We start from the raw sequence: 24,271 nt of genomic DNA on the forward strand, positions 1-24,271 counted from the left end.
TATATTTTTTTTATTATATATGTGTCGTTTTATTTTCATTACTATTTCATTATATGTGTCTCGTTTTATATAATTCTCACCATTCATTACTAAAATAAAAAATAAAAAATAAAAGTAAAACTCCCCCAAAATGCTCACTTGAAGTATGGTTTCAAGTAAGTATAGAATAATGCTATATAATTTAATTTTTACTCTTTGACGTCGAAAATTAATTAGAATAATCATACTAGCCAAACTATGCAAATGGCAAAGGTTATCCTGTAGGCATGATAGAGGTTATCCTATATTAATAACTATATAATATTATAATTCTTTCTTAGTTAATAATAGTAGAAAAAATAATAATAATAATAATAATAGAGAAGAGAAGTGGACTTCATTATTTTAATTATAATTCTTTTTCTCAATTTTATGATTATTCAATTTCATCATTTCTATTAAAACCATATTTAAAATCAACAATTATTCTATCAGACAACAAAAAAAAAATAAAAAAATAAAAAAAATTGAAAAGTAAAAAGAACACACACTGTATACAAACACTTGCATAACTTTTCTTTAACAAGTCTTGAGAATTAAGAAGTGAACTTAGCTTAGCCATGGAAGAAGAAGGAGAAGTAGAAGAGTGCAAGTTTAGAATCCTAATGTTTCCATGGTTAGCTCATGGACACATATTTCCTTTCATTGAACTTTCCAAGCATCTCTCAAGACGAAGCTGCTTTCATGTCTACTTTTGTTCGACAGCCATCAACCTCGTTTCCATCCGAAAACACATCCGAAACGAGTACCCGACGATACAACTAGTCGAGCTTCCCATGGCAGCATCGCCGGAGCTCCCCCCACAGTTCCACACCACCAAAGCTTTGCCTCCCCGTCTTTGGCCGAACCTCTTGAAGGCCTTCCAAGAATCGAGCTGCAGCTTCCAGGACATTCTCGACTCCCTTAAGCCCGATTTTCTAATATACGACTTCTTCCAACCGTGGGCACCAAAGATCGCGCTCTCTAGAGGCATAGATTCGGCCTTCTTTGCAGCTTCGGGCGCAGCATCGTATGCTTTTTATTACCATATGTACATGGAGGGGACGAGCTCGACGTTCCCTTATCCGGCAATACATTTACAGGATTATGAGATGATCGACTTCGGGTTTCGTAAGAGCATAAAAGATGCTGAGGATAATGAGTTCTTGTTCGGGAACTTCGCCTTGTCCCGGGACGTCATATTGATGAAAAGCTGCCGGGCTGTCGAGCGAAAGTACATCGATTACCTCTCCGATATATGCAAGAAACGGGTTGTGATCACCGGTCCGCTTATTGCAGATGCCAACGAAGCGTACCCATACGATGACGAGGAGATGCTCGCGAAGATCATGGAATGGCTAAGCGGAAAAAGCAAGCGCTCGACCGTCTACGTTTCTTTTGGGAGCGAGTACTTTTTGTCGGGGGATGAGCTAGGAGAGATCGCAAAAGGGTTAGAACTTTGCGACGCGAACTTCTTGTGGGTCGTGAGATTTCCTTCGGAAGAGAAGACGGGAAGGATTGAAGAAGCAATGCCGAAAGGGTTTCTTGATCGGGTAGTCGAGAGAGGAATGATAGTTCGAGGATGGGCACCGCAGACGAAGATTTTGGCCCACCGGAGCATCGGCAGTTTCATGAGCCACTGCGGATGGAGTTCAGTGATGGAAAGCATGTATTTTGGCGTTCCAATAATAGCCATGCCGATGAAATCCGAGCAACCGGCTAATGCTAGGTTGGCAACGGAGGTGGGCGTTGGAGTGGAGGTCGGGAAGAGTCGAGATGGAAGATACACAGGCGAAGAGATGGCCAAGACAATAAGTATGGTGATGGCCGAGACACCGTTTTGCGAGGATTTGAGGAATAGAGCTATACGAGTGAGCAAGGAAATGAGGGAGAACGCCGAGGGAGAGGCGAGCCGAGTAGCCGAGGAGCTACAAACACTCTGTACCAACAAGAAAAAGAAGACGACGACGACAACCACAACCACGAGGAGGAACCATGAATATAAATAAATCGAAATGGAACTATCAACCCAAATTTGAATGAAAATTGTTACCGTTATCATCGTCGTCGTCTTCTTGCTTCTTCATTTCAGATCCCAGCAGCAGCAGCTCAGCCATTCCGTAGATCTCCTCCCATCGCCGATGCGTCTTGTCGCCCGACGAAAATCCATGTAAGAACACATCGCCGATATCCGCCCAGCTAAATCCTATTTCCTTAGCGACTTTTCTGTCGCGCATCAATCGTCTCATCTTCGCCGCGTTCTCCCACTTCCCCTTCTCTGCGAACAAGTTAGCCATCAAAACATACGACCCGGATTCGGTAGGCTCCATGGCGAGCAAAGCATCCGACACCCGGATCGCCATATCGACGTTCCCATGAATTCTGCACGCCCCGAGCAGGCTCTGCAGCACAGATATCCCAGGCCTTCCCGGGATATCGATCCGCCTCAGAATCTCTTCCGCCTCGTCCAGCCTCCCGGCCCGCCCCAACATGTCTACAATGCAAGAATAATGTTCGGGAAATGGCTCGACCGAATGCTCCCTAACCATCAAATTGAAAACTTCGATTCCTGCGTCGACCATTCCATTGTGACCGCACGATGTCAGCACAGACAGGAACGTGACCGCGTCTGGCCTCACACCTTCAGTGAGCATCTTTTCGAAATATTTCATGACCGATTCGTAGTCCCCGTGCTTCGAATGAGCCGATATTATAGCTGTCCAAGAAACCAGGTTTTTCTCGTCCAGTTCATCGAAAACCTTCTCAGATTCACGAATGCACCCCCGCTTCGCATACATATCAAGAAGTGCGCCCGAGACAACTGGATCGGTATCCAATCCGAGTTTTCTTAAATTGCCATGACATCTTCGACCCTGTGTGAGGGAGATCGATTCAGACATGGCGATTGCGTGCAGGACGCTGCCAAATGTGTAAGCGTCGGGCACTAAATCTTGCGAAGCTGACCAGAACACATGTAGAGCTTCTTGGTACATACCATTTAACGAGTAAGCCGATATCAAAGCATTCCACGATATAATCTCTTTGTCGCCGATCTCCATAAAAATTTTAAGACTGTCTTCCGCGAGACTAAACTTCCCATACATAGTAATGAAACTGTTCGCCACGTTGGTTTCAGAAAGAATGTTCGATTTAACACAAAAGCCATGGACCAATAAACCCTCGCACATCTTATCGTGATTTGTCAAGCCATGAATCAATCCAACAAACGTAACATCGTTTGGGTATACGCTTTGTCGTACCATTTCCTTAAACAAATTCATTGCATTCTCTTCGTCTATGGAGAGCATTGTCGTCCAAGAAACCACATTCCGATCGGCCATATTCTTGAAGACCAATTTTGAATCTCCAACCATATCGCACTTGGAATACATTGACATTAATACATTACACACGGAAACATGAGCTCCGTAACCACATTTAATCGACAGAGCATGTGCCTGCTTTCCAAACTTCAAATCCCTGTCCTGACCACAAACTGAAATTATGCTCGTGAACGCGACATGATCAAGCTTCACGCCGCACTTCACCATCTCAACAAACCTCATAACAGCTTCGCATCCGTAAAAACCATCTTGAGCATATCCCGAGAGAAGTGCATTCCAAGAAACCGAATCCTTAAAAATCATTTCGCCGAACACTCTGCCGGAATCAGCAATTTTCCCACCTTTCGAATACAACGTCACCAAAGCATTCCCGATGAATACCTCGGCCTCCAAACCAAACTTAAACACAAGGCAATGAAATTGCCGTCCGAGACCAATTTCTTGAGCATCCGCACAATGCGCGAGCACGCAAGTACACGTCACGGCATCAAACTTCTTGCCTTTCAAATGCATACCGCTAGCAAAATAAAGAGCACTCTTGCTTTCTTCGAATCCTGACAGCACTGTATTATAAGATATAGTGTCGGGATCTTTCAAGCTCTCGAACAAGCGTAGACCGCTCATTAAATCCCGCGACTTGCAGTACATGTTCATCAACGAATTGCAGACTGAAACATAATGCATAGAGCCAGAGACTAGGGCAAAGCCATGGATTTGAGACCCAATCTTGGGGTGCCCGATGCTAGCCTTGGAAGCAATAACAACCGCAACTTCGTCGATTCCAGAAAGACCCGCTCGAAGATGTTTCTTGAAAAATCCAAGCGCTTCGCCCTGGCGATGCTGCCGTATGAGATTGAGCATCGTGCGATGAACGGAGACCAGCGGTGGGTCAGGAATTTCATCGAACATGTGGTGTCCATTGTGGAATGAGCCAAAATTCCTCGAATGCTTCGACCTTTGTAGGAGTAATTCGCGTCTTAATCGACGGGTTAGCATCAGAATCCAGATCCTAGTGAGGAATTGAGTCGCCGGTTAGTGAGAATCATCTTTGGTTACCGTTGCACTTGGCGTTGTCTGAACAGACGGCGTAATTTGTTTAATGTCAATCATGCTTCGCCAACTCGCCACACCACCACAATAGGAAAATTACGATCCCTTGTCAACAGTTGAATCAGTTAAATAACTCACACAATTTTCGCGCGAAGCCTGCTCAAGAAGAAAGAAAGTAGTAATGAAAGAAGAACATACGGGCGAAGATGATGGGAGATCAGGGGTGAGTGGGTTTTAATTAAATTTAAATTTAAATTATTGGGCCTTGCTGCGGGGTCTGTTTTGAATTGGATTTATGAGTAGGCCTGGCTGCCCAGCCCTCTAATATACACTGTGCATGTATATTTTATGTGAAGAAGTCCATGGGACTTACGATCCCCCAATGAACTAGTGAATTAAACTACGAAGTTTTTTAAAATAATGTCCTTGAGTCAAAAATATTTTTTTAAAAGTAGAGTTTAAAATAGTTTTAAAAATTATTTAATTTGATAATTTAAAGAGTTATGAGAATTTCATTTTGGTACAGTTATGGTCTACACCACCTTGAATTTAATAACACTCCAAAGAGTTCTCTTGGATATCAAGTTTAAGGAGCTTTGGAAACTTTTTTATTTGTTACACTAATAAATTCATTCTTTCCATTTATTTATCATACCACAAAAGTTCACACGCATTATCTCTCGACGACTTTATCCTGCTCGGTAATTTATTTATTTATTTTTATCTTCTTGATATGTATATACTTATTCATGCAAATTTTAAGTATTATAAAAATTTTGGAAGATTTAGAATATTTTGTTCGTTTTGTAAAATGTTAGAAAATCTTCTATATATTTATACAATAATATATATAATATATATGATATATTTATATTTGTATTTTATTATTTCTTGTTCATTTATTTTGATATTGATAATTTTGATATGAAATTTATAATTTTTTCTTATTTTTAAATAATTTTATGTGTTTGTTTATGAGTGTAGCATTAATATGTTTTTATTATTATTTTTTGAACAGATGTCCGGTGTTAATAGCAATATTGATATTTTATTAAATTGGGATGGGGATATTATTCGCAATTCTAGTATAATAGAATATGACTGTGATCCTAAATATATGACTTTTATTGGACGTAATAGTACACTTGAAGATTTCGAAGGTATTATTTTTTATGTGACCGGAAAAGATTGACGCCAGTATTCTATTATTTGAAAATGTCATAAATGTAGACGCAAAGAGGGGGTATTCAGAAATTGAGGTTAATTACCATCACTGCGGTTAATCTCGAGCATTTCTTAAATTCAACCAACAATTGCAAGTGTTTAGAATTATTTTTTTAATTCCAAAGAAATTCTGAAAATGCAATTGTTGATACTCCTAGTGTAGATTAAATAGCTCGGGCTTTTATTGTGAATGAATTGGTCAAGATGAATATAGTGAACCAGAATCACTGTCAAAATTAGACGATAAAATAGCACTAGAAAAAAATGATGACCAAGAAAATTGTGGTGTTGCATAATGTCCAAATCTAGGGTCATCGAGATGTCATGAAACACATACCATACCACTTTCAGGGGGTAAGATAGAACATCCCTCGACTCAACTTTTTTAGAATTTGCCTCGGGAGGAGTTTCTACAAGGTACATACGATACTCCTAGATGCAACTGGAATGTGTACAAAAAATATAATGTTTTTCTGATTTTTAGGATGACATTTAGTGATAAAAAGCAAATGCAGTTGGCAACTTATTACGATGCTGCCTGATCACACGTGTATTTCGGATGATGCGTCGTTGGAGCATAGCAACTTGGATGTTAACATGATAGCGGATTTGTTGAAGGGATTTTTTAGTAGAAATACGGCATATGAGCTAGCGAATGTGAAAAGATCAATGAAAATAGAATATAGTTTTGATATATCTTATTCAAAGGCAGGATATGGATTAAAACGTGCAATTTAGCATGTTTACGGGACATGAGAGAGTTCGGTACAAAAACTTCCAGCTTATATAAAGACACTTCAAAAGTACATACCCAATATAATTGTTGAGTGGGCTCATGTAGAAGCAGCAAATCAAGAAAAATACTCATTAGGATATGTGTTTTGGGGATTCGGACCTTGTATTGAGACATACTGTCATTGTTGGAATGTGATTATTGTAGATGAGACTCATTTATATGCAAAATACAAGCATGTTATGTTGATTGTTGCTACTATAGATGTCAACCATCATGTGTTGCCATTAGCTTTTGTCATTGTTGATACAGAGAGTACTGAATCTTGGATGTGGTTTCTCCAGCTAGTAAGCAGGTAATATAATTTATTAAGTTGTAAATTATATATACTTTGAAAATTCTAGTAATGATATTTATTTGATTATTGTGTATGCATGTATATTATGCAGGATGGATATCATACATGTCTAATTTCAGATAGACATGTTGGAATCACAAATGCAGTTGATCGTATTCCTGCATTTCACGCACCTTGTGGTCAACATCGATTTTTCCTTCGGCATATATGTTTTAACTTCAACCAAAGAATTAAAGATGTAAGATTGAAAGATATGTATTGGAGGGTAAGAGCATCCATTGATCCAATAGAGTTTAACGGAACATTAACAGCAATCCAGCTTTTGAAGCCGGCATCTTATGATTGGCTTATGAAAATTTAGAAGAGTAAATGGACACTTGCCTACGATGAAGGGTAGCGACATGGTATATTAACAGTCAATTTGTCTGAATGCATCAATGGGATATTGAAAGGGCTAGGCAACTACCTATCACTACTCTTGTACAATTAACGTATGATTGAGTTGTTGTTTTTTTTTTTTTTTCATTAAACAACTTCATGATGCTTGAGATAAGGCAAGGCTTGTAGCCCAGGGTTTTTCCTAGAGACCGGGCATTGATTTTAAATAAACATATTTGCCGGTCATGGATGGAATAATATTTAGGTATCTGGTGAGCCTAGCAGTACACTATAATCTTGATATGCGATTAATGGATGTGGTTACTGCCTATCTTTACGGCTTTTTAGACAATGATGTCTATAAGAAAATCTCAGAAGGGATAAACATACCTGAATCATTCAAATCAAAGCCAAAAGAATCATATTCCATCAAATTGCAAAAATCTTTGTATGGGCCCAAGCAATCAAGCCGAATGTGGTACAATCGTCTCAGCGAAAGCTTAACAAAATAAGGTTACATAAATGACCCTATATGTCCATGTGTTTTCATAAAGAAAAACGGGTCTGAATTTGTAATTATCGCGGTATATGTCGATGATCTCAATTTGATTGGAACTCCTGATGAGATTCAGAAAGGTGTTGAATATCTGAAAAAAGAGTTTGAGATCAAAGATTTTGAAAAAAACTAAATTTTGCCTTGGTTTACAAATTGAGTAGTTGGAAAGTGGAATCTTCATCCACCAATCAAATTATACCAAAAGAGTACTGAAACAATTCCTGATAGATAAATCACATCCGCTAAGTACCCCAATGATCGTCAGAGCACTCGATCCAGTAAAGGATCCTTTTAGACTAAAAGAGGAAAACGAAGAAACACTTGGCCCTGAAGTGCCATATATGAGTGCTATAGGCACATTGATGTATCTTGCTAATAGCACCCGACCTGACATATTATTTGCTGTAAATTTATTGGCAAGATTCAGCTTATCGTCTACTCGACGACATTGGAATGAGATTAAGCACGCATTTCGCTATCTCCAAGGAACAATTGATCTCGGATTATTTTACTCAAAAGATTCTCGACATGAATTAATTGATTTTGCCGATGCAGGATATTTATCTAATCCTCATAAAGCCAAGTCACAAACTGGCTATATATTCACTTGTGGCGAAACAGTGATCTCTTGAAGATCAATTAAACAAACTTTAACTGTCACTTCTTCAAATCATGCTGAAATATTGGCAATATATGAAGCTAGTCGAGAATGTGTTTGGTTGAGGTCAATAACTCAACATATACTGAAAAATTGCGGGTTAATATCCGACAATAAAATCCCCCGACTACATTGCATGAAGATAATACAGTCTATGTAGCTCAATTGAAATGGGGTTACATTAAAGGAGATAAAACAAAACATATTTCACCAAAATTCTTTTTCACTTATGATCTACAACAGAACAGTGAAATTAAGGTGCAGCAAATTCGATCAGATAATAATTTGGTGGATATATTAACCAAGGCATTACCGAGTGCAATATTTGAAAAACTCGTGAAGAAAATTGGGATGCGTCGGTCAAGGGATCTCAAATAATATTCAGATCAGGGGGAGCGAATTGATACAAGAATGTTGTAATCTTTTTCCTTCACTAGGATTTTTTTGTCCCACTAGATTTTTTTTCCTAGTAAGGTTTTAACGAGACACATTCTTCGTATGTAAAAACATTCAAGGGGGAGTGTTGTATACATATATCCTACGTTGCATACGCGTAGCATCTTATAGGCATAGTGTATTCATCAATATGGATGTCTATTATTCATAGATGTGGACATTTACCATTGGTAGAAGTTGCCTATATATATATGTATATATATTTGGAATGAAAAGGACACACATTAATTAACTCCCTCAGTCATTCTCTCTCGTCTGTCTCTGCCTTCTTCTGTCTATTTACATTGCTATATACAAATATACTATACATACATATACATAAATATATATTAATAAATAATAGACATATATATCATATATTATCACACATAGCATACAAGCCTCACACGTACATATAATATATTTATATTATATTATATTTATATATATACAATATATAAAATACAAGCTTCACACGTACATATAATATATTTATATTGTATTATATTTATATATATAATATATAAAATAGTGGTTAGCGATAGAGATAATTAATATTTCTATTGGCTAATCCTATGTTAATATTACAACAATATTCACTATGGTCGAGATATGTTTACTCGTTTGTTATTTATATTAAAAAATTTGTATTAATATTTTATAAATGTACCGTTCAAAAAAAATATGAATTGTAAATTAGCTAAATATTAATAGCGACATTAAGTTATAAATAGTTTAATTACTAAAAAATGCATAAATTAATTTTGAATAAATTAATACGGAAAAATAAATAAATTGATTTGATATGAATGGACTATTAATCTAAAACAAAGATATAAATTCATATGCAAGATTAAAATTACAATATTCTTTTTTTTTCGTTGATGCTGCCGGCACACGCACGAATTTAGGCTAGTATCAAGATAATTCAAATCATGTTATGATCGTCAACAATCATAAACCAGCACAAGAGGTCTACAATAACTTTTTAGTAAAATGCGATAAATATTATGAATTTTTCAATATTAGATGAAAAGGAAAGTTGCTATTGTATAATTCATACATGCTATTTATGATACAATATTTTACGGATTTCATATATTTGGACTCCAGTGGTTTATAAAAGTCAATAATTCAAGAATTTAAAATATTTGAAATCTAATGCTATATATATCAATAATTCAGTGGTGTCAATTCATGTTTTCGGATTATATTCATATCGAATTGAGTTGTGGGTTTAACAAAAAAATTATCAATTCGAACCTGACTAAAGCTTTATTTTGAACCAAAATCCTAAACCCGACACAACATTGACTATTAAATAAACAAACCCATACAATTGAAATCATATATCATCATTGACCACTCCATATAATTTAAATAAACATAATGACTTTCATTGTAACTATAATATAAATAAATCCATTGTAAATATTAAATAAATAACGGGATATGCAGCAAACTATTTTTGATCGACTGTCATTGTAACTAATAAATAAATAAAGCCATTGTAACTTTTAAATAAACAAAAGCACATGCAGCAAAGTATCTTTGATCTACTGCTCGATGACCTAGCAAAAAATATATTTGGTTTTGCTACAATGTTATCCCAAAACATAACAAACCTACATGCAAATAGTTAAAACTTCTACACAATTATCCACAAAAGAACACCCACATCCGATATGCACATTTCAAAAACAAAAGCTAACCCCCAATATTATAAACAAACGGAAAACATCAACATAGTTCCCCCGGTCACGGTTTCGACAAACTAACTGTTGTGTTATTAAATACCTTCCACAGTGTTATCGTCATTGAACAGACGTTTTCTACTTTCACCTTGCATGACTTTTGGCCCAATTTCCACTGTGATTCGAATCCGCCGCTCGACTAGAATTCAAGGTTTCAAGCATCGCTGAAAAAATATAATAGTTATTAGCCACATATAACATATAAAGAAAAATTGCACACTTTCGTACGCACTTTCAAAAGTGACTTCATAATTCCGCACCAGCTGTTTTCTTATTGTGTAACGTCTTACATCGACCTCTGTCAACAAATTATTAGGATCCAACTCTTTAAGGTTTTCCCACGCAACGATCACTTTTTCGCCGATATCCTCAAGCTCTTTGGTCAATAAACCAGCTTCTCGAGCCATTTTCATTTTATGCTAATATTAACACAAGAATATTGCACATTAGATTCAGATGGGCTGTCGGTAAAAGTTAACGATAATAATAGCCATGGACAAAAATAAATGAATTACCTCTTCCTCAGCTCTTATCAACAAGCGTTCATAGCGTCTATCATTCTTTTCTTCTTTTTTGCTTTCAAAAGCCTCAAATGCAGACCACCTTTCACGGCTTGTGGAGTCCATAGTCATTAGACCAGCAGTGATATTTTTAGCCACTGAAGCCTGTGAGTCTTCAAGCCTTTGTAATCTACGCTTCTTCTGATTGTTTTTTTTGTTACCCGTCTTGGCCCGTTTGACACCAATTGGACGTTCTAAATCAATCACAGCAGGGCCACCTAAATCTGACAAAGATGGAGCCCTTGCGTTTGCATCTTGACCCGTTTGTAATCCAACAGTACTTGAATCAACAGACGTCTTCGGGAAGGGTTCATCAACATTACCACTTCCAGGTGTTTCCTCCAGATGTTCCTTTTCAACCTCAGAACATCGATCACTCTTGTTGTCTTTCTTTTTGATAGCAAATTCCAACCATTTGGGCTGATCTTTTACAATATGCCAACATGACTCAAACTTGAAGTCTTTCTTGTGTTTTTCCAGAAATGTATGATGACAATAACTCTCCTATGACACAATTAATATTAATATAAAGAATTCAAACGAAGCTAAAAAGTAAAAACTACAATAAAGATAGAAGAGTGACTTACGAAGTCTGTTGGGCTCCAACCACTACGACATTGTGGTTGTGCTTGGACACGTATAGTAGTCCATTTAGTACATTGTGATCGGATGTCCGTCCACCGGTTCTCACATCCTTCAGGAGTCATTTATTTTCAAGTCTGCTCACTCCATGTTTTTCTTCCATTAAAACACCGAAAGTCTCCCATACACGCTCCCACATTCTCAGTTTCTTTTGGCCGACACCAACATAAGCATCAGTTGTCATGTTGCACCATACTCTGGTCAACTCCAAATCCTCATATATGTCCCAATTTTTGTTTGCGCGTTGGTTGGTCTCCAGCGACCTACCAAGATTATTGATTTACGAAGGACTTTGATTGTGAATCGGTGGACAGAGTGGACTAAATGGTAATGCAACATCTTGTGATAATTGAGTTTCGGGATATGGAGGCTGAGATGAAGCACCATGCGACATGAAATTCAATTGGTTTTGGGGTAGTACTGTATTGGTGAAAAAAGGACGGCCGAAACTCATATTGAAATGATTTGGGACGACATATGCTGGTTGGCTTATATTGGGACTAATCTGTGTGAAGGCGGATGTATTGGGAGGTATTTGAGAAGATTTGGTATTTGATTGGGATAGATCATTTATCTCGTATACCTCGTCATCTCTATGGCTTCCGTCTTCATCCGCCATTGCTCAGACCTAAAGAAGAAATAAATTAATTTAATTTCAAATTCTCTACATCCAATAATGCACGTAAAAAGACACAAATATCAAGCACAATATGTAGGAAAACTTGATTACACAATTATAAATAATTTCGATTGCGGCATTTAAAAGGAGCACTAAAGTTGAAAATTGAGAAATACATCCAAACAAACTAAGGTTAGGAGATGTAGCTATCATGTACCCAAAATTCATCAAACCAACAACAAATATTTATGAATTGTTAAATACCTTATAAATATTGAACAAGATAGAACTATAGTCTCAAATTTGAAAGATTAGCAACAAACATAGATTATATATCCCATAATTAGTAGCAACTGATTTATCCCAACCTAATTACATTAGAGAATCTGCAATTTTATATCCCAAACCGTCAATATACGTAACCCCCAAACGATTTCATTCATCGGCAAGCTCATTCGACCAATTCCTTAAAAATAATATTGTAGCAGCATAAAAGTTTGAGCATACGACACAATACTCAGGATCAAATCGCCACAAAAAATATGTACAACAGAAATTAACAAAATGACAAATGTAAAAAATAGTTGCGGTGTAATGACATTCAAAAAATAAAAATATGGGCAACAAGAAGTGCCCATCGGAATTTCTGCCTAAAAGTTCTCCTGGTTGGGTTTAGAGAGATTGGTATGCCTGGTACAAATAGAATTTTCCTAGTTAGGTATAAAGAGATTCAAATATTTGGTGCAAATAGAATTTTCCAAAGAAGATTTAGGAAAAGATTCTAAACGAAATCAACTTCTGCCCTAGAAATGATATTTCTGAAATTGACAAATGTTATCTTAGAATAAATGTTCTGAACTTGGTAAATGTTTCAAGATTTGGATATACACTGATTTCAACGATTACCATAAACCCTTGTTGTTGTGTTAAAGAACATACCGAATGACGATGAGCGGACCTATGACGAAGACGATTTCTGTCCCAACATTGATCCGACTGCGATGATTGCGGCGAAGACACCGGAAGTTGGCCACTACGAAGAAAAAGACACAAACTTGTTCTTTCAGAAGTCGTTTTTTGCGGGAAGATTTTGGGGGAGAAAGGAAGAAAGAGAAAAAGTACACCCCAGATATGACATCTACTGCACTAAGCCGGGTAGAGGAAGCCGGTTCAAAACAGCGTGGGTTTAATCTCTAATGTGTAATTTAATTTTTTACTTTTGCAAAAACTGCCTCAAGACAGGTGGTGATGCCATCCAAAATAAACTTACCGCGTTTGCTCTAAGTGCTGGGTAGAGCAACGCTGTTCCAAACTGTAATTTTATATATTATTTTTCTGATTTTTTTTTTAATAATAAAAACTGACGCGGGGTTTCTCCATAATGGGGAAACCCCGTGTGCGGCATGGGGCTATTTAACTCTATGTAAAAACTTTCCCAAACAATTACAAACACCTAACAAACTAATGAGTTTGGATTTAAGATAAAATTGATTTGATTTTGAAGTTTGGATTTAGACTAAAAGATTTGGATCGAGCCCATTGAATTAGGCTAAGGAGTAGGCCAACTGTCAATATTAAGGGTCGCGATTAAACTAAACCAATACTAAAATTTTAAATAATATATTATTTTGTTTTATACTAATATATTATAATTTGAAATAAATAAAATTATAATTTTAATTATTAAATTTAGGTGAAATTAGGTCGGGGTTGAGTTTTGAATTGTCGGATGATTTAATTTTTATATTTGGGGTTATTAAATCAATCTAAAATCCGATATGATCTAACCTTTTTTTTTTTTATTGATTTGAATTTTTCAAAACCCCGAACACTTAAGTTCGAAATTAAAATTAATTTGGTCAAACGGATTGACTTTTTAAAGTGGTTCAATATTGATACCCCTAATCAAGATTTATTTATTTATTATTTAATATAGTAAAGCAATATTTATTACATAAATTGTCCGGGATTGTATATATTGAAAAACAGCGAAAGAGGTAATAATGAAGCCAATTAAACATATTATAATTAATTATTTTTACTTTTTATTTATAAAAAATACAAATACAAAATATAATTATTTAATTTTATAAATTTATACTACTATAATATCAATAAATTGTCTCTTAAGTCCGTATGTTTTGGGCTTCAGCCCAAAATAGATATCAAGACTAAAAACCCTATGGCGACTCGGTAATGGTATAAATATAGTCACAGAAACCCTAATTCGAAACGGCTGCCTCCAATTTGCTTCGACGAGAGAGAGTGAGGGAGGGACGGAGACATGGTGTCGGGTTCGGGGATCTGCGCGAAGAGAGTGGTAGTGGACGCCAGGCACCACATGCTCGGCCGCCTGGCATCCATTCTGGCAAAGGAGCTTTTGAATGGTCAGAAAGTGGTGGTCGTCCGATGCGAGGAGATCTGTCTGTCGGGCGGATTGGTGCGCCAGAAGATGAAGTATTTGAGGTTCCTCCGCAAGAGGATGAACACGAAGCCCTCTCATGGGCCGATTCACTTCCGCGCGCCTTCCAAAATTCTGTGGAGAACCATTCGGGGGTACGGATTCTTCTGTGTTCTCTTTTGGCCTTATCGGTTTCTGTATGCTCGTGGTTTTCTCTTCCGTTTTATTTATTTATTCATTATTTGTATGGTTCAAAGGTTCGTTAATGAGAATTGCCCGATTTTATATGGTCGATAGTATGTATAGAGGTTTTTTGTGCACATAATAGTCGTTTTTCCTAAGTTAATCCGTAAATATCTGATGTGATTCAGCATGAACTATATTCAACTGATCTTTTATTTATAACATGCATTTAATTTTGCTGGGTTGTCCTATGGTACTGTGAAATTCATTGTTATATTTGGTTTTATAATTGGGAGAATTAACCTTCTGAAGTTGTGATTGCGTCTATGAGTTAGCCTTGTGGTTTGTTTCTGCTCTAACGGATCAAATGCTGGTTGCTATATAGTGCATCTCTTTATTTCCTTGTAATATCCTAAATGTGGAAAATGCTAGTTGCTTTTCAAATTGCATTCTCCCTTCCGAAGAGTTGAATGCCATCTGGTGCTTGGTTCTTGATCTGTTGCATAATTTCCATGTTCAGTTCATTTTATAGACCTGATACTTCTGTGTGTGGGATGAAATTATTAAGTTAATTAATTACAATTTTATGACTAACATTTGGGTTAATTAAATGCTCTCTTCAACTAATTTTTTTAAATGTGATAGTATGATACCGCACAAGACCAAGCGAGGAGAAGCTGCGCTGGCACGACTGAAGGTGTATGAGGGTATCCCACCACCATACGACAAGATTAAGAGGATGGTTATCCCTGATGCTCTCAAGTATGACTCTTCATTCTATTGTTGACCTTTTCATTAAAAAAATGGTATCATTGCTAGCTTTTTAAATCCTTGACAATGTATTTGGTTTTTTACAATGTTACAAATAGGGTATTGAGACTTCAAGCTGGCCATAAATATTGTTTGTTGGGTAGGCTCTCATCTGAAGTTGGATGGAACCATTATGACACTATCAGAGTAAGTTCAAAATTTTATTTATTTATTTTTTTCCGATCGTGTAAATTGAAACAAATTTTGGTACGTATTGTTGCTGTATGACATTTGTTTTAACATTTCTATACCGTTCACAAAGATTGCCCGGTGCCCAAGCTACTATACTTCATACCAATGCTTGAGCTCCTGACTGTAAAGTTTCAGCTACTATACTAACTCGTATAGAGGAAATTCATTTTTGCATCTTCACAAATGTTTCTTGCATGCCCTTGATGAAAAGTTTTATAGGTGTCTTAAGAATCAGGTTGTTCTTTGCTTTTATTTTAATTATGATGATATTCGCTGTTCTTAGGAGCTGGAGAAGAAGAGAAAAGAAAGGGCTCAGGCGACGTATGAGAAGAGAAAGCAATTGACGAAATTGAGAGTGAAAGCCGAAAAGGTTGCTGAGGAGAAGCTTGGGGAACAGCTCGACATCATTGCTCCCATCAAGTACTGAAGAACACCATCTTCAAACTGAAATTTTTGTTGCGCAAATTACATGGATCTGTTTGGTGTTAAGCCTTAAAATTAAATTTTGAGCTTTTTCAAACTCTGTTGGGACTTTTGCCTATAAATTTGCAGATGTTTAATCCTTTTTTAAGTTCTCTGTTAAGTTTTTCCTCGCACAGTTTTTATTCTGCACGAGTGTCAGTGTGCAATGCATATTTTCTTGACTAGTGTTTGTTAAGGTTGAGGTTTGTGTTTGAATTTTAGTGTATGGAGTAGTAAAATAGGTATTTGTGCAATATCCTGAATGAAAGATTATAAGACTTATTATTAAGTTTTTCAATTAAATTAAAGATTTCTATCAAATTGTTTTGGTTTCAAACCTACACAACAGCGCAGCTAAATTCGAATCTGCGCCACTGTTATATTTGAGTTTAATCTCCTTCGCTGTTTTTGTTACTCTATTTGTCCCTGATTTAAGGTATAAGCTTAATGCAAGGCGTAAGGAGTATTAGATCATTTTTATGATTTGATTTTAATATACAATTATTTATTTTTAGTAAATATTATTAAATTAAATTCAAAAAGCATGGTTTTTCTATATATATATATTTTTTCAATTCAAAATATTCTTTTTATTATTTTGATTGTTTTACTGAAAAATATTTATTTCATAATATATAATAAAAATAATTTATATACAAATATTAAAGTATCTTTACTTTTTATACAAATTGCAAAAATATTACTATTGTTTTATTTAGACTTTATAATGGTAAAAGTATCTAAGTCATTTTATATACTTACACTAATTAGTATAATAATTTTATTTTTTAATATACTTAAAAAAAGAATAAATAATATTTTTGAATTGAAATGGATGAAATGTTTGTTTTCTAGTAATATTAAGGTGTGTTATTTAGTAAAAAAATCTTATATATATATATATATTTTATAAGATTTAATATATTACATAAATTTATTATTTTTATATTTGTTACATAATAATATGATGTTTTTAAGCCATCGCAAAACAAACGCATTCTTTTCAGTTAAATTATACATTTAATTTATAGAGTGTGTTTGTTTGGGAGACTTTCCTAAATTTATACTATTTATCAAAATTTTTCTTTAAAAAAATATCGAATTAAACACTTATTTTTTATTTTTATATTATACTAAAAATTAATTTTACATTCAAAACATCACATAACACCTATTTATATCACATCATACAACTATTTCAATTCAAAAATTTTACTATTATGCTGGATCCTAAAATTCGGAGGTTCCAAAATAGTTCGTCGATTTGTCGGTGTGAGTTCCGGAAGTACTCCAAAGAGCCTGTCCATCGTCGAATTTTGGGCGCCTCCTTCGGTGCAGCCTGCACAGCTTCGAGCCTAAACGATCGATTTCGATGGATTTAAACTAACATCTACTAAAACTCGGATAAATATACTAGAAAGCGGATAAAAAACATGTAATTCGAATTAAAATGCATAAAACGAAACTTAAACATGTAAAGAAAATAGAGAAAAATACAATTCCATTCTTGTGCGTGTGTGATGTATTTTTACCTAGTTTTAATCCTAAGATAGAATAACCGTCTCTTCCCACTAAAAGGGGCATTTCCACTTATTCCTTCACTACTCTCAACCGCCTGGTAACCTCCCACTACTACCTCAAACTGCCTGGTAGCCTCCTTCCACTACCTCAACCTCCTTCCACTACCTCCAACTGTCTGGTAACCTTCTTCCATAAGTTCCTTGGTAACATCCTTCCATCAGCTTCTAACCACCTGGTATCCTTCCATCAGCTTCCAACAGCTTCCATTGCCTCTGGACCGGGTTTCACTTGCTCTGAACTTCTTCCATTGCCTCTAGACCAGATCTGCCGCTTACTCCGACTTGTTTCCATCGTACTCCTAGCCGGTACATGAGGATGTATCCCCAACCGCCTCAAGTTAATGGAATCTTCAGTTTTCCTTTTGTTGGCTTGTTCCATAGAGCTTTTTGAATAAAGTATGAAAGTGCATAGGCCCTCCACTAATGTTAAATACGAAATTATTAACCCAGGGCCAACGGAGGTAGTTATTCCATGATCTGTGGAAGCTGTTGTTTTCTATCTTGTGGAGGCAACCTTCCTCTGCTTTGTGGAAGCACTGCAGTCCAATTGAGGTAGTTGTTTTCAACCCAATGGAGACAACACTTTCTGACCTTATGGAAACATTGTTCCAGGATGGAGGCGCCATAGTCCAAGGAGTTGTTGCCCTAAGGTCCATGGAGGCTGTTGCTTTCGGCTCTGTTGAAGCACCACAATCCAATGGAAACTATTGCCTTCGGCTCTGGGAAGGCAGCAGTCTTTGCCTCCGAGGCTTGAAGCTCCATTGATGTTGAGTGGCTCCGTGGCCAATGAGCTCTGGCTCCACTTTTATCTTTGAGCCTCATTCACGTTCAGGTGTTTTTGGACCCATGTCCAACAATGCCCTCCTCAAAAGGGCTGGACGATTGCTTCCATTGAGCCCATGTCCTTTTGCTTTGAGCCGTTCACTTGAATAAGCTGTGGTCACTTTTGTCGACAAGGGATGCTCCTCGACCATCACTTCTTGGACTTCATTTCCATCCAAAAACGTCAACGTTTGATGGAGTGTCGAAGGCACACACTCTCATGCATGAATCCAATTCCGTCCCAAGAGAGCCGAATAGAATGGCCTACTATCAATCACCATGAAATTTGACGATATTTCCTTTGTCTCCACCTGCACATTCAAAGTGATCATACCTGCCGATTTGTAAGAATTTCACACAAAATCGGTAAGCCGTACAAATGTAGAAATCAAATCGTCACTAGTCTTTCCGAACTTCCGTAGGGTCTCAATTGGCAACACATTCACAGAAGCTCCGTTGTCCACCAGAATTTGGTCAAGCGGATAGCCATTCATCATCGACCCGAATGTGCAAAGGCTTGACATGCTGGTTTTGGTCAGGCCCGAGCCTATTAAATTCTATCATCGTTGCCACATCATTCCATTCGAAGATAGGCTCTTCATCAACGACAACTTCCTCTAACTCTTGAACTTCTTCCAGAGGCTCCTTTACTTGTATCCTTTTAGGAAAAGACTCCATAGTCTAGTTCCTTAGTGGCTCCACAGTCTGCTTTCTTTCTGGAAGTGGCTCTACAACCTGTTTTCTTTCTGAAAGCGGCTCCAGAACTTGCTTCCTTAGCGGTTCCACAACCTACTTTATTTCTTGAAGCGGCTCCACAACCTCTTTTTTCTCTAAAAGTGACTCCATAGCCTGCTTCCTTTCTGAAAGCCGCTCCACAGCCTGCCTTCTCTTTGAAAGCGGCTTCACAACTTGCTTTATTGGTAGCTCCATTACTTGCTTTCCTTCTGGAAGTGGCTCCATAGCCTGCTTCTTTTCTTAAAGCGGCTCCACAGCCTGCTTTTTCTCTGAAAGCGGCTCCACAGCCTGCTTCCTTGACAGCTCCATGGTCTGCTTCCTTGGCAGCTCCATGGCCTGCTTTCTTTCTGGAAGTGGCTCCACAACCTGTTTCGTTGGCGTCTTCATGGCCTGCTTCTTTTTTAGAAGCGGCTCTACAACTTGCTTTCTTTCTAGAAGCGGCACTATAGCCTGCTTCTTTTTTGGAGGCAGCTCCACAGCCAGTTTCTTTGGCGGCTCCATAGTCTGCTTCCTTAGCGGCTCTGCAGCCTGATTTCTTTCTGGAAGCGGCTCCATAGCCTGCTTCTTTTTTTGAGGCGGCTCCATGGTCTGCTTTCTCTCTGAAAGCGGCTCCACAGCCTGTTTTCTTTCTGGAAGCAGCTCCACAGCCTGCTTCTTTGGCGGCTCCATGGCCTGATTTCTTTCTGGAAGCGGCTACATAGCTTGCTTCTTTTTGGAGGCGGCTCTTTCATATGTTTTTCTTTTGAAGACGGCACATGCGACCTTTCCTCTTCCATACAAGCCTCCAACTTTCTTCTTTGAGCTCGCCTCTTTTAAATTCTGGTGAGTCCCTTTATTGCCCCCCATAGTTGAAAGCTTCGGCTCATTCATAATCTATTTTTCATTCTCTTTAGCGATAGAAGGCTTCCATGTCGCCTTGGGAATGATGGTGATCTGGTCAGCCGTGGTAACAGTCCAAATATATTTCCCATTTGTGACTTTCACTTTTGCTATGATGGCCTCCGGCTTGGGTCCTTTGTATACTTTTCTCTTCTCTAATTTTGAGACTTTCGGACTTGGGATTCTGACACCGACATTAAGCTCCCTCTTGACCATCCTTTGTCTTACTTTCTCCTTGTTCAAACTTGAGACTTTATCAAATGTCACTCTTGTGAAGACGGTTTTTTTAGCGGATGCATTCGGTCCTAAACAATCTTGAACCAAAGGTTTTGACGGCTGGATGCTAAGCCTGTCTTTCATCAGCCCTTTAGCCAACATAGTATTAGCAAAAGGAATAAACCCTTTGGTTGGCATCAATGCCAGACGCAAATAAGTCTTTCCATATGCTAATTTTGTGGCCAAAGCTTCTGCCTCCGCAAAGTCCTTTTCGTCTAAAGTCGTTAGGGCTTCTACCCCTGCAGACTTCTTTTCGTATAGAACCTCCATAGCCTCTGAATTCTCTTCCTCTACAGCCTCCTTTTCGTATGGAGCCTCCATGGTCTCTGGAGCCTGTGTCCCAGCAGAGTCCTTTTCATATGGAGCCTCTGCTCTTACATCCTCCTTTTTGTTAGGAGTCTCCACGGTCCCTGGAGTCTCTTCCTCAGTAAATTTTGGAACTTCCATGGCTTCTGGAACCTCTGCCTCCGCAGACTCCTTTTCGACTGGAGCCTCCACAGCCTCTGGAGTCTCTGCCTCCACAAGCTCTAGAGCTTCCATGGCTTCTGGAACCTCTGCCTCCGAAAATTTTGGAGTTTCCATGGCTTCTGAACCTCTGCCTCCGCATACTCCTTTTTGACTGGAGCCTCCACAGCCTCTGGAGTCTCTGTCTCCACAAGCTTTGGAGCTTTTATGGCTTCTAGAACCTCTGCCTCTGCAGACTCCTTTTCAATTGGAGTCTCCACAGCCTTTGGAGTCTTTGCCTCCACAAGCTCTAGAGCTTCCATTGCTTCTGGAACCTCTGCCTTCGAAGACTCCTTTTCAACTAGAGCCTCCACAGTATCTGGAGTCTCTGCCCCTGCAGCTTCTTTTTCGTATGGAGGTGAATTTTCTACACTCAAAGTGGCACTAGGCTTCTTTTCAAACCTTTTGTTTGAAAATGTCCTCCTTATGCAATCTGCGATGACATCAACGTCCATTAGAGGCTTGGCCTTCTGTTAATTTGGTGTCAACGGCTGCACTCCGGCTACCTGCTGATAGAAGGTTGGGGGCTGTATCTCTGCGGCCTGCCCTCCTTGCCCCTGTGTTTCAATGACCCTTTTCCATTGAAGATTACCCACGTTCGGACTGTGACATCCCATGGTGGTGTTGGGGCATTCCACATAGGTTGTCCGCTTAATCGCCCTGGCGGGATCATGCCAAATGTTGAAAATTTGCTTGCCCCTCATGGAGGCTCAACACTACTCTTCAAAACTCCAACGGCCACGGGGTTCCAGCCCTCCGCAGCCTATTGGCTCCAGCGCTCCGCAGGCTATCGCCAGCCTTTCATAGGCTATTGGCTCTATCCATCCGCAGGCTGTTCGTTCTAATCTTTCGCAAACTGATAGTTCCAGCTCTCCGCAGGCTGTTGCCAGCCTTCCACAGGCTGTTGGCTCCAGCCATCCGCAGGTTGTTGGAACCAACCTTCCGCAGACTGGTAGTACCAGCCCTCTGTAGGTTGTTGCTTCCAGCTTCCTGCAGGTTGTTGGTTCCAACCTGATCTTGCCTGCCCCGGCCCTAAGGCCTGAAGCATTGGATGTTCTGCAACAATTCCGTAGCTTTTTTCAGGCGGTACAAATGAACCCCATATGAACCTCTTCATCACTCTTCGAAAAATCCAACTTTGGTCCCACTAGGCGTGGCAATTGTTGGATCCTAAAATTCGGAGGTTCCAAAATAGTTTGTCGATTTGTCGGTGTGGGTTCCGGAAGTACTCCAAAGAGCCTGTCCGTCATCGGATTTTGGGCGGCTCCTTCGGTGGAGCCTGCACGGCTTCGAGCCTATACGATCGATTTCGATGGATTTAAACTAACATCTACTAAAACTCGGATAAATGTACTAGAAAGCGGATAAAAACCATGTAATTCGAATTAAAATGCATAAAACGAAACTAAAACATGAAAATAAAATAGAGAAAAATACGATTTCATCTTCTTGTGCGTGTGTATGATGTGTTTTTTTCCTAGTTTTAATCCTAAGATAGAATAACAGTCTCTTCCCACTAAATAAGGTAGTTCCACTTATTCCTCTACCACTCTCAACTGCCTGGTAACCTCCCACTACTACCTCCAACTGTTTGGTAACCTCCTTCCACTACCTCCAACTATCTGGTAACCTCCTTCCATCAGTTCCCTGGTAACCTCCTTCCATCAGCTCTTAACCACCTGGTAACCTCCTTCTATCGGCTCCCAACCGCTTCCATTGCTTTTGGACTGGGTTCCATTTGCTCTGAACTTCTTCCATTGCCTCCGAACCAGATCTGCCGCTTACTCCGACTTGTTTCCATCGTACTCTTAGCCGGTCCACGGGGATGTATCCCCAACAGCCTCAAGTTAAATGGAATCTCCCGTTGTCCTCTTGTTGACTTGTTCCATGGAGCTTTTTGAATAAAAATATGAAAGTGAATAGGCCCTCCACTAATGTTAAGTACAAAATTATTAATCCAGGGCCAACGGAGATAGTTATCTCATGATCTGTAGAAGTTGTTGCTTTCTATCTTGTGGAGGCAACCTTCCTCTGCTTTGTGGAAGTACCGCAGTCCAATTGAGGTAGTTGTTTTCAACCCAATGGAGACAACGCTTTCTGATCTTATGGAAACATTGTTCCGGGATGGAGGCATCATAGTCCAAGGAGTTGCTGCCCTAAGGTCCATGGAGACTGCTGCTTTCGGCCCTGTGGAAGCACCACAATCTAATGGAAACTGTTGTCTTCGGCTCTGTGGAGGTAGCAGTCTTTGACTATGAGGCTTGAAGTTCCATTTATGTTGAGCGGCTTCGTGCCTAATGAGCTCTGACTCCACTTTTATCTTTGAGTCTGCTTCACGTTTAGATGCTTTTTGACCCATGTCCAACATATTCAAATTAAAAATTAAAATCCAAACCTTCGTACGAACACATAAAGAATTGCTTTTTTTTTTATTTATTTTAAAATATTATAACTATATATACATATTTTTATGATTTTCTAGAATAGTTTAAAATATTGAAAATGCCACAAAACACGTGAAACACTAGTATTATCGCGTTTTTAGACGAGATTTTTGGGTTTGTCATTTTTTATTTTTAAACTATAATATATTCAAAATTAATTATTAAAAAACAGATTATAGACTATAACATTTGATGTTGGCATCTAAGTATGGTAGTAGAACGTGTAGTTTATTAAAGATTTTTATTTATTTTTTTGTGATATTTTTCCCAATTTTTTTTTATTTTATTGTTTTATAAAAATATAATTATTTTATCTCACAAAATATCAAATTTAAATTATTATTAAAAAACTCCAACTAAATAATTTTGGTTACAGAATACACAATTTAATAACTAAAGTGTTACGGAAATTCCCAGGAAATCAAGATGAGATAATAAAGACAAAAGAACACAAGAATTTGGTAACCCAGTTCGATTACGATGATCTACGTCTGGAGGCGCTGCCAAGCCAGGAATTCTACTACAAAGTACGCAGGTACCTGTTAAAGTGAGAATACATGGATATTTATAGCCTAAGCCTTTGACAATAATATCAAAATCATATCTCTAAAATCTATATTATAATATCCAAATCATATCCCTAGATTTTAAGAT

General features: G+C 38.0%; 6 protein-coding genes across 7 annotated transcripts; 2 read left to right on the forward strand and 4 right to left on the reverse strand.

The window, feature by feature from the left end:
- Positions 1–529: 529 nt before the first annotated feature.
- LOC127249394 (beta-D-glucosyl crocetin beta-1,6-glucosyltransferase-like) lies at positions 530–2,028 on the forward strand. Its single transcript, XM_051272165.1, has one exon. The coding sequence runs from the start codon at positions 600–602 to the stop codon at positions 2,025–2,027; it is 1,428 nt and encodes a 475-aa protein (XP_051128122.1). The 5' UTR covers positions 530–599; the 3' UTR covers position 2,028.
- LOC127249393 (pentatricopeptide repeat-containing protein At4g32430, mitochondrial) lies at positions 1,841–4,622 on the reverse strand. Its single transcript, XM_051272164.1, has 2 exons — positions 2,072–4,622; positions 1,841–1,957 (listed from the first exon to the last, which is right to left on the reverse strand). The coding sequence occupies exons 1-2, from the start codon at positions 4,356–4,358 to the stop codon at positions 1,947–1,949; spliced, it is 2,298 nt and encodes a 765-aa protein (XP_051128121.1). The 5' UTR covers positions 4,359–4,622; the 3' UTR covers positions 1,841–1,946.
- A 5,699-nt stretch (positions 4,623–10,321) lies between these two features.
- On the reverse strand, positions 10,322–13,390 carry LOC127249334 (uncharacterized). Of its 2 annotated transcripts, none has more exons than XM_051272087.1 (5): positions 13,269–13,390; positions 11,656–12,338; positions 11,024–11,572; positions 10,769–10,927; positions 10,322–10,672 (listed from the first exon to the last, which is right to left on the reverse strand). In XM_051272087.1, exons 2-5 carry the CDS (start codon positions 11,773–11,775, stop codon positions 10,655–10,657), a joined length of 846 nt encoding a protein of 281 aa, XP_051128044.1. In that variant the 5' UTR covers positions 11,776–12,338; positions 13,269–13,390; the 3' UTR covers positions 10,322–10,654. The 2 variants fall into 2 exon arrangements, with proteins under 2 accessions (XP_051128044.1, XP_051128043.1); XM_051272086.1 differs by having other exon boundaries at positions 10,741–10,927.
- Positions 13,391–14,545: 1,155 nt separating this feature from the next.
- LOC127249366 (60S ribosomal protein L13a-4) lies at positions 14,546–16,486 on the forward strand. Its single transcript, XM_051272124.1, has 4 exons — positions 14,546–14,885; positions 15,559–15,675; positions 15,783–15,870; positions 16,199–16,486. The coding sequence occupies exons 1-4, from the start codon at positions 14,614–14,616 to the stop codon at positions 16,340–16,342; spliced, it is 621 nt and encodes a 206-aa protein (XP_051128081.1). The 5' UTR covers positions 14,546–14,613; the 3' UTR covers positions 16,343–16,486.
- Positions 16,487–19,754: 3,268 nt separating this feature from the next.
- On the reverse strand, positions 19,755–20,183 carry LOC127249161 (uncharacterized). Its single transcript, XM_051271854.1, has one exon. The coding sequence runs from the start codon at positions 20,181–20,183 to the stop codon at positions 19,755–19,757; it is 429 nt and encodes a 142-aa protein (XP_051127811.1).
- A 204-nt stretch (positions 20,184–20,387) lies between these two features.
- LOC127249162 (uncharacterized) lies at positions 20,388–21,628 on the reverse strand. Its single transcript, XM_051271855.1, has 2 exons — positions 21,263–21,628; positions 20,388–21,221 (listed from the first exon to the last, which is right to left on the reverse strand). The coding sequence occupies exons 1-2, from the start codon at positions 21,626–21,628 to the stop codon at positions 20,388–20,390; spliced, it is 1,200 nt and encodes a 399-aa protein (XP_051127812.1).
- Positions 21,629–24,271: the final 2,643 nt, after the last annotated feature.

Source organism: Andrographis paniculata, unplaced genomic scaffold (genome assembly GCF_009805555.1).
Source record: "Andrographis paniculata isolate CXL003 unplaced genomic scaffold, ASM980555v1 Contig35END, whole genome shotgun sequence".
In the NCBI taxonomy this organism is placed as follows: domain Eukaryota; kingdom Viridiplantae; phylum Streptophyta; class Magnoliopsida; order Lamiales; family Acanthaceae; genus Andrographis; species Andrographis paniculata.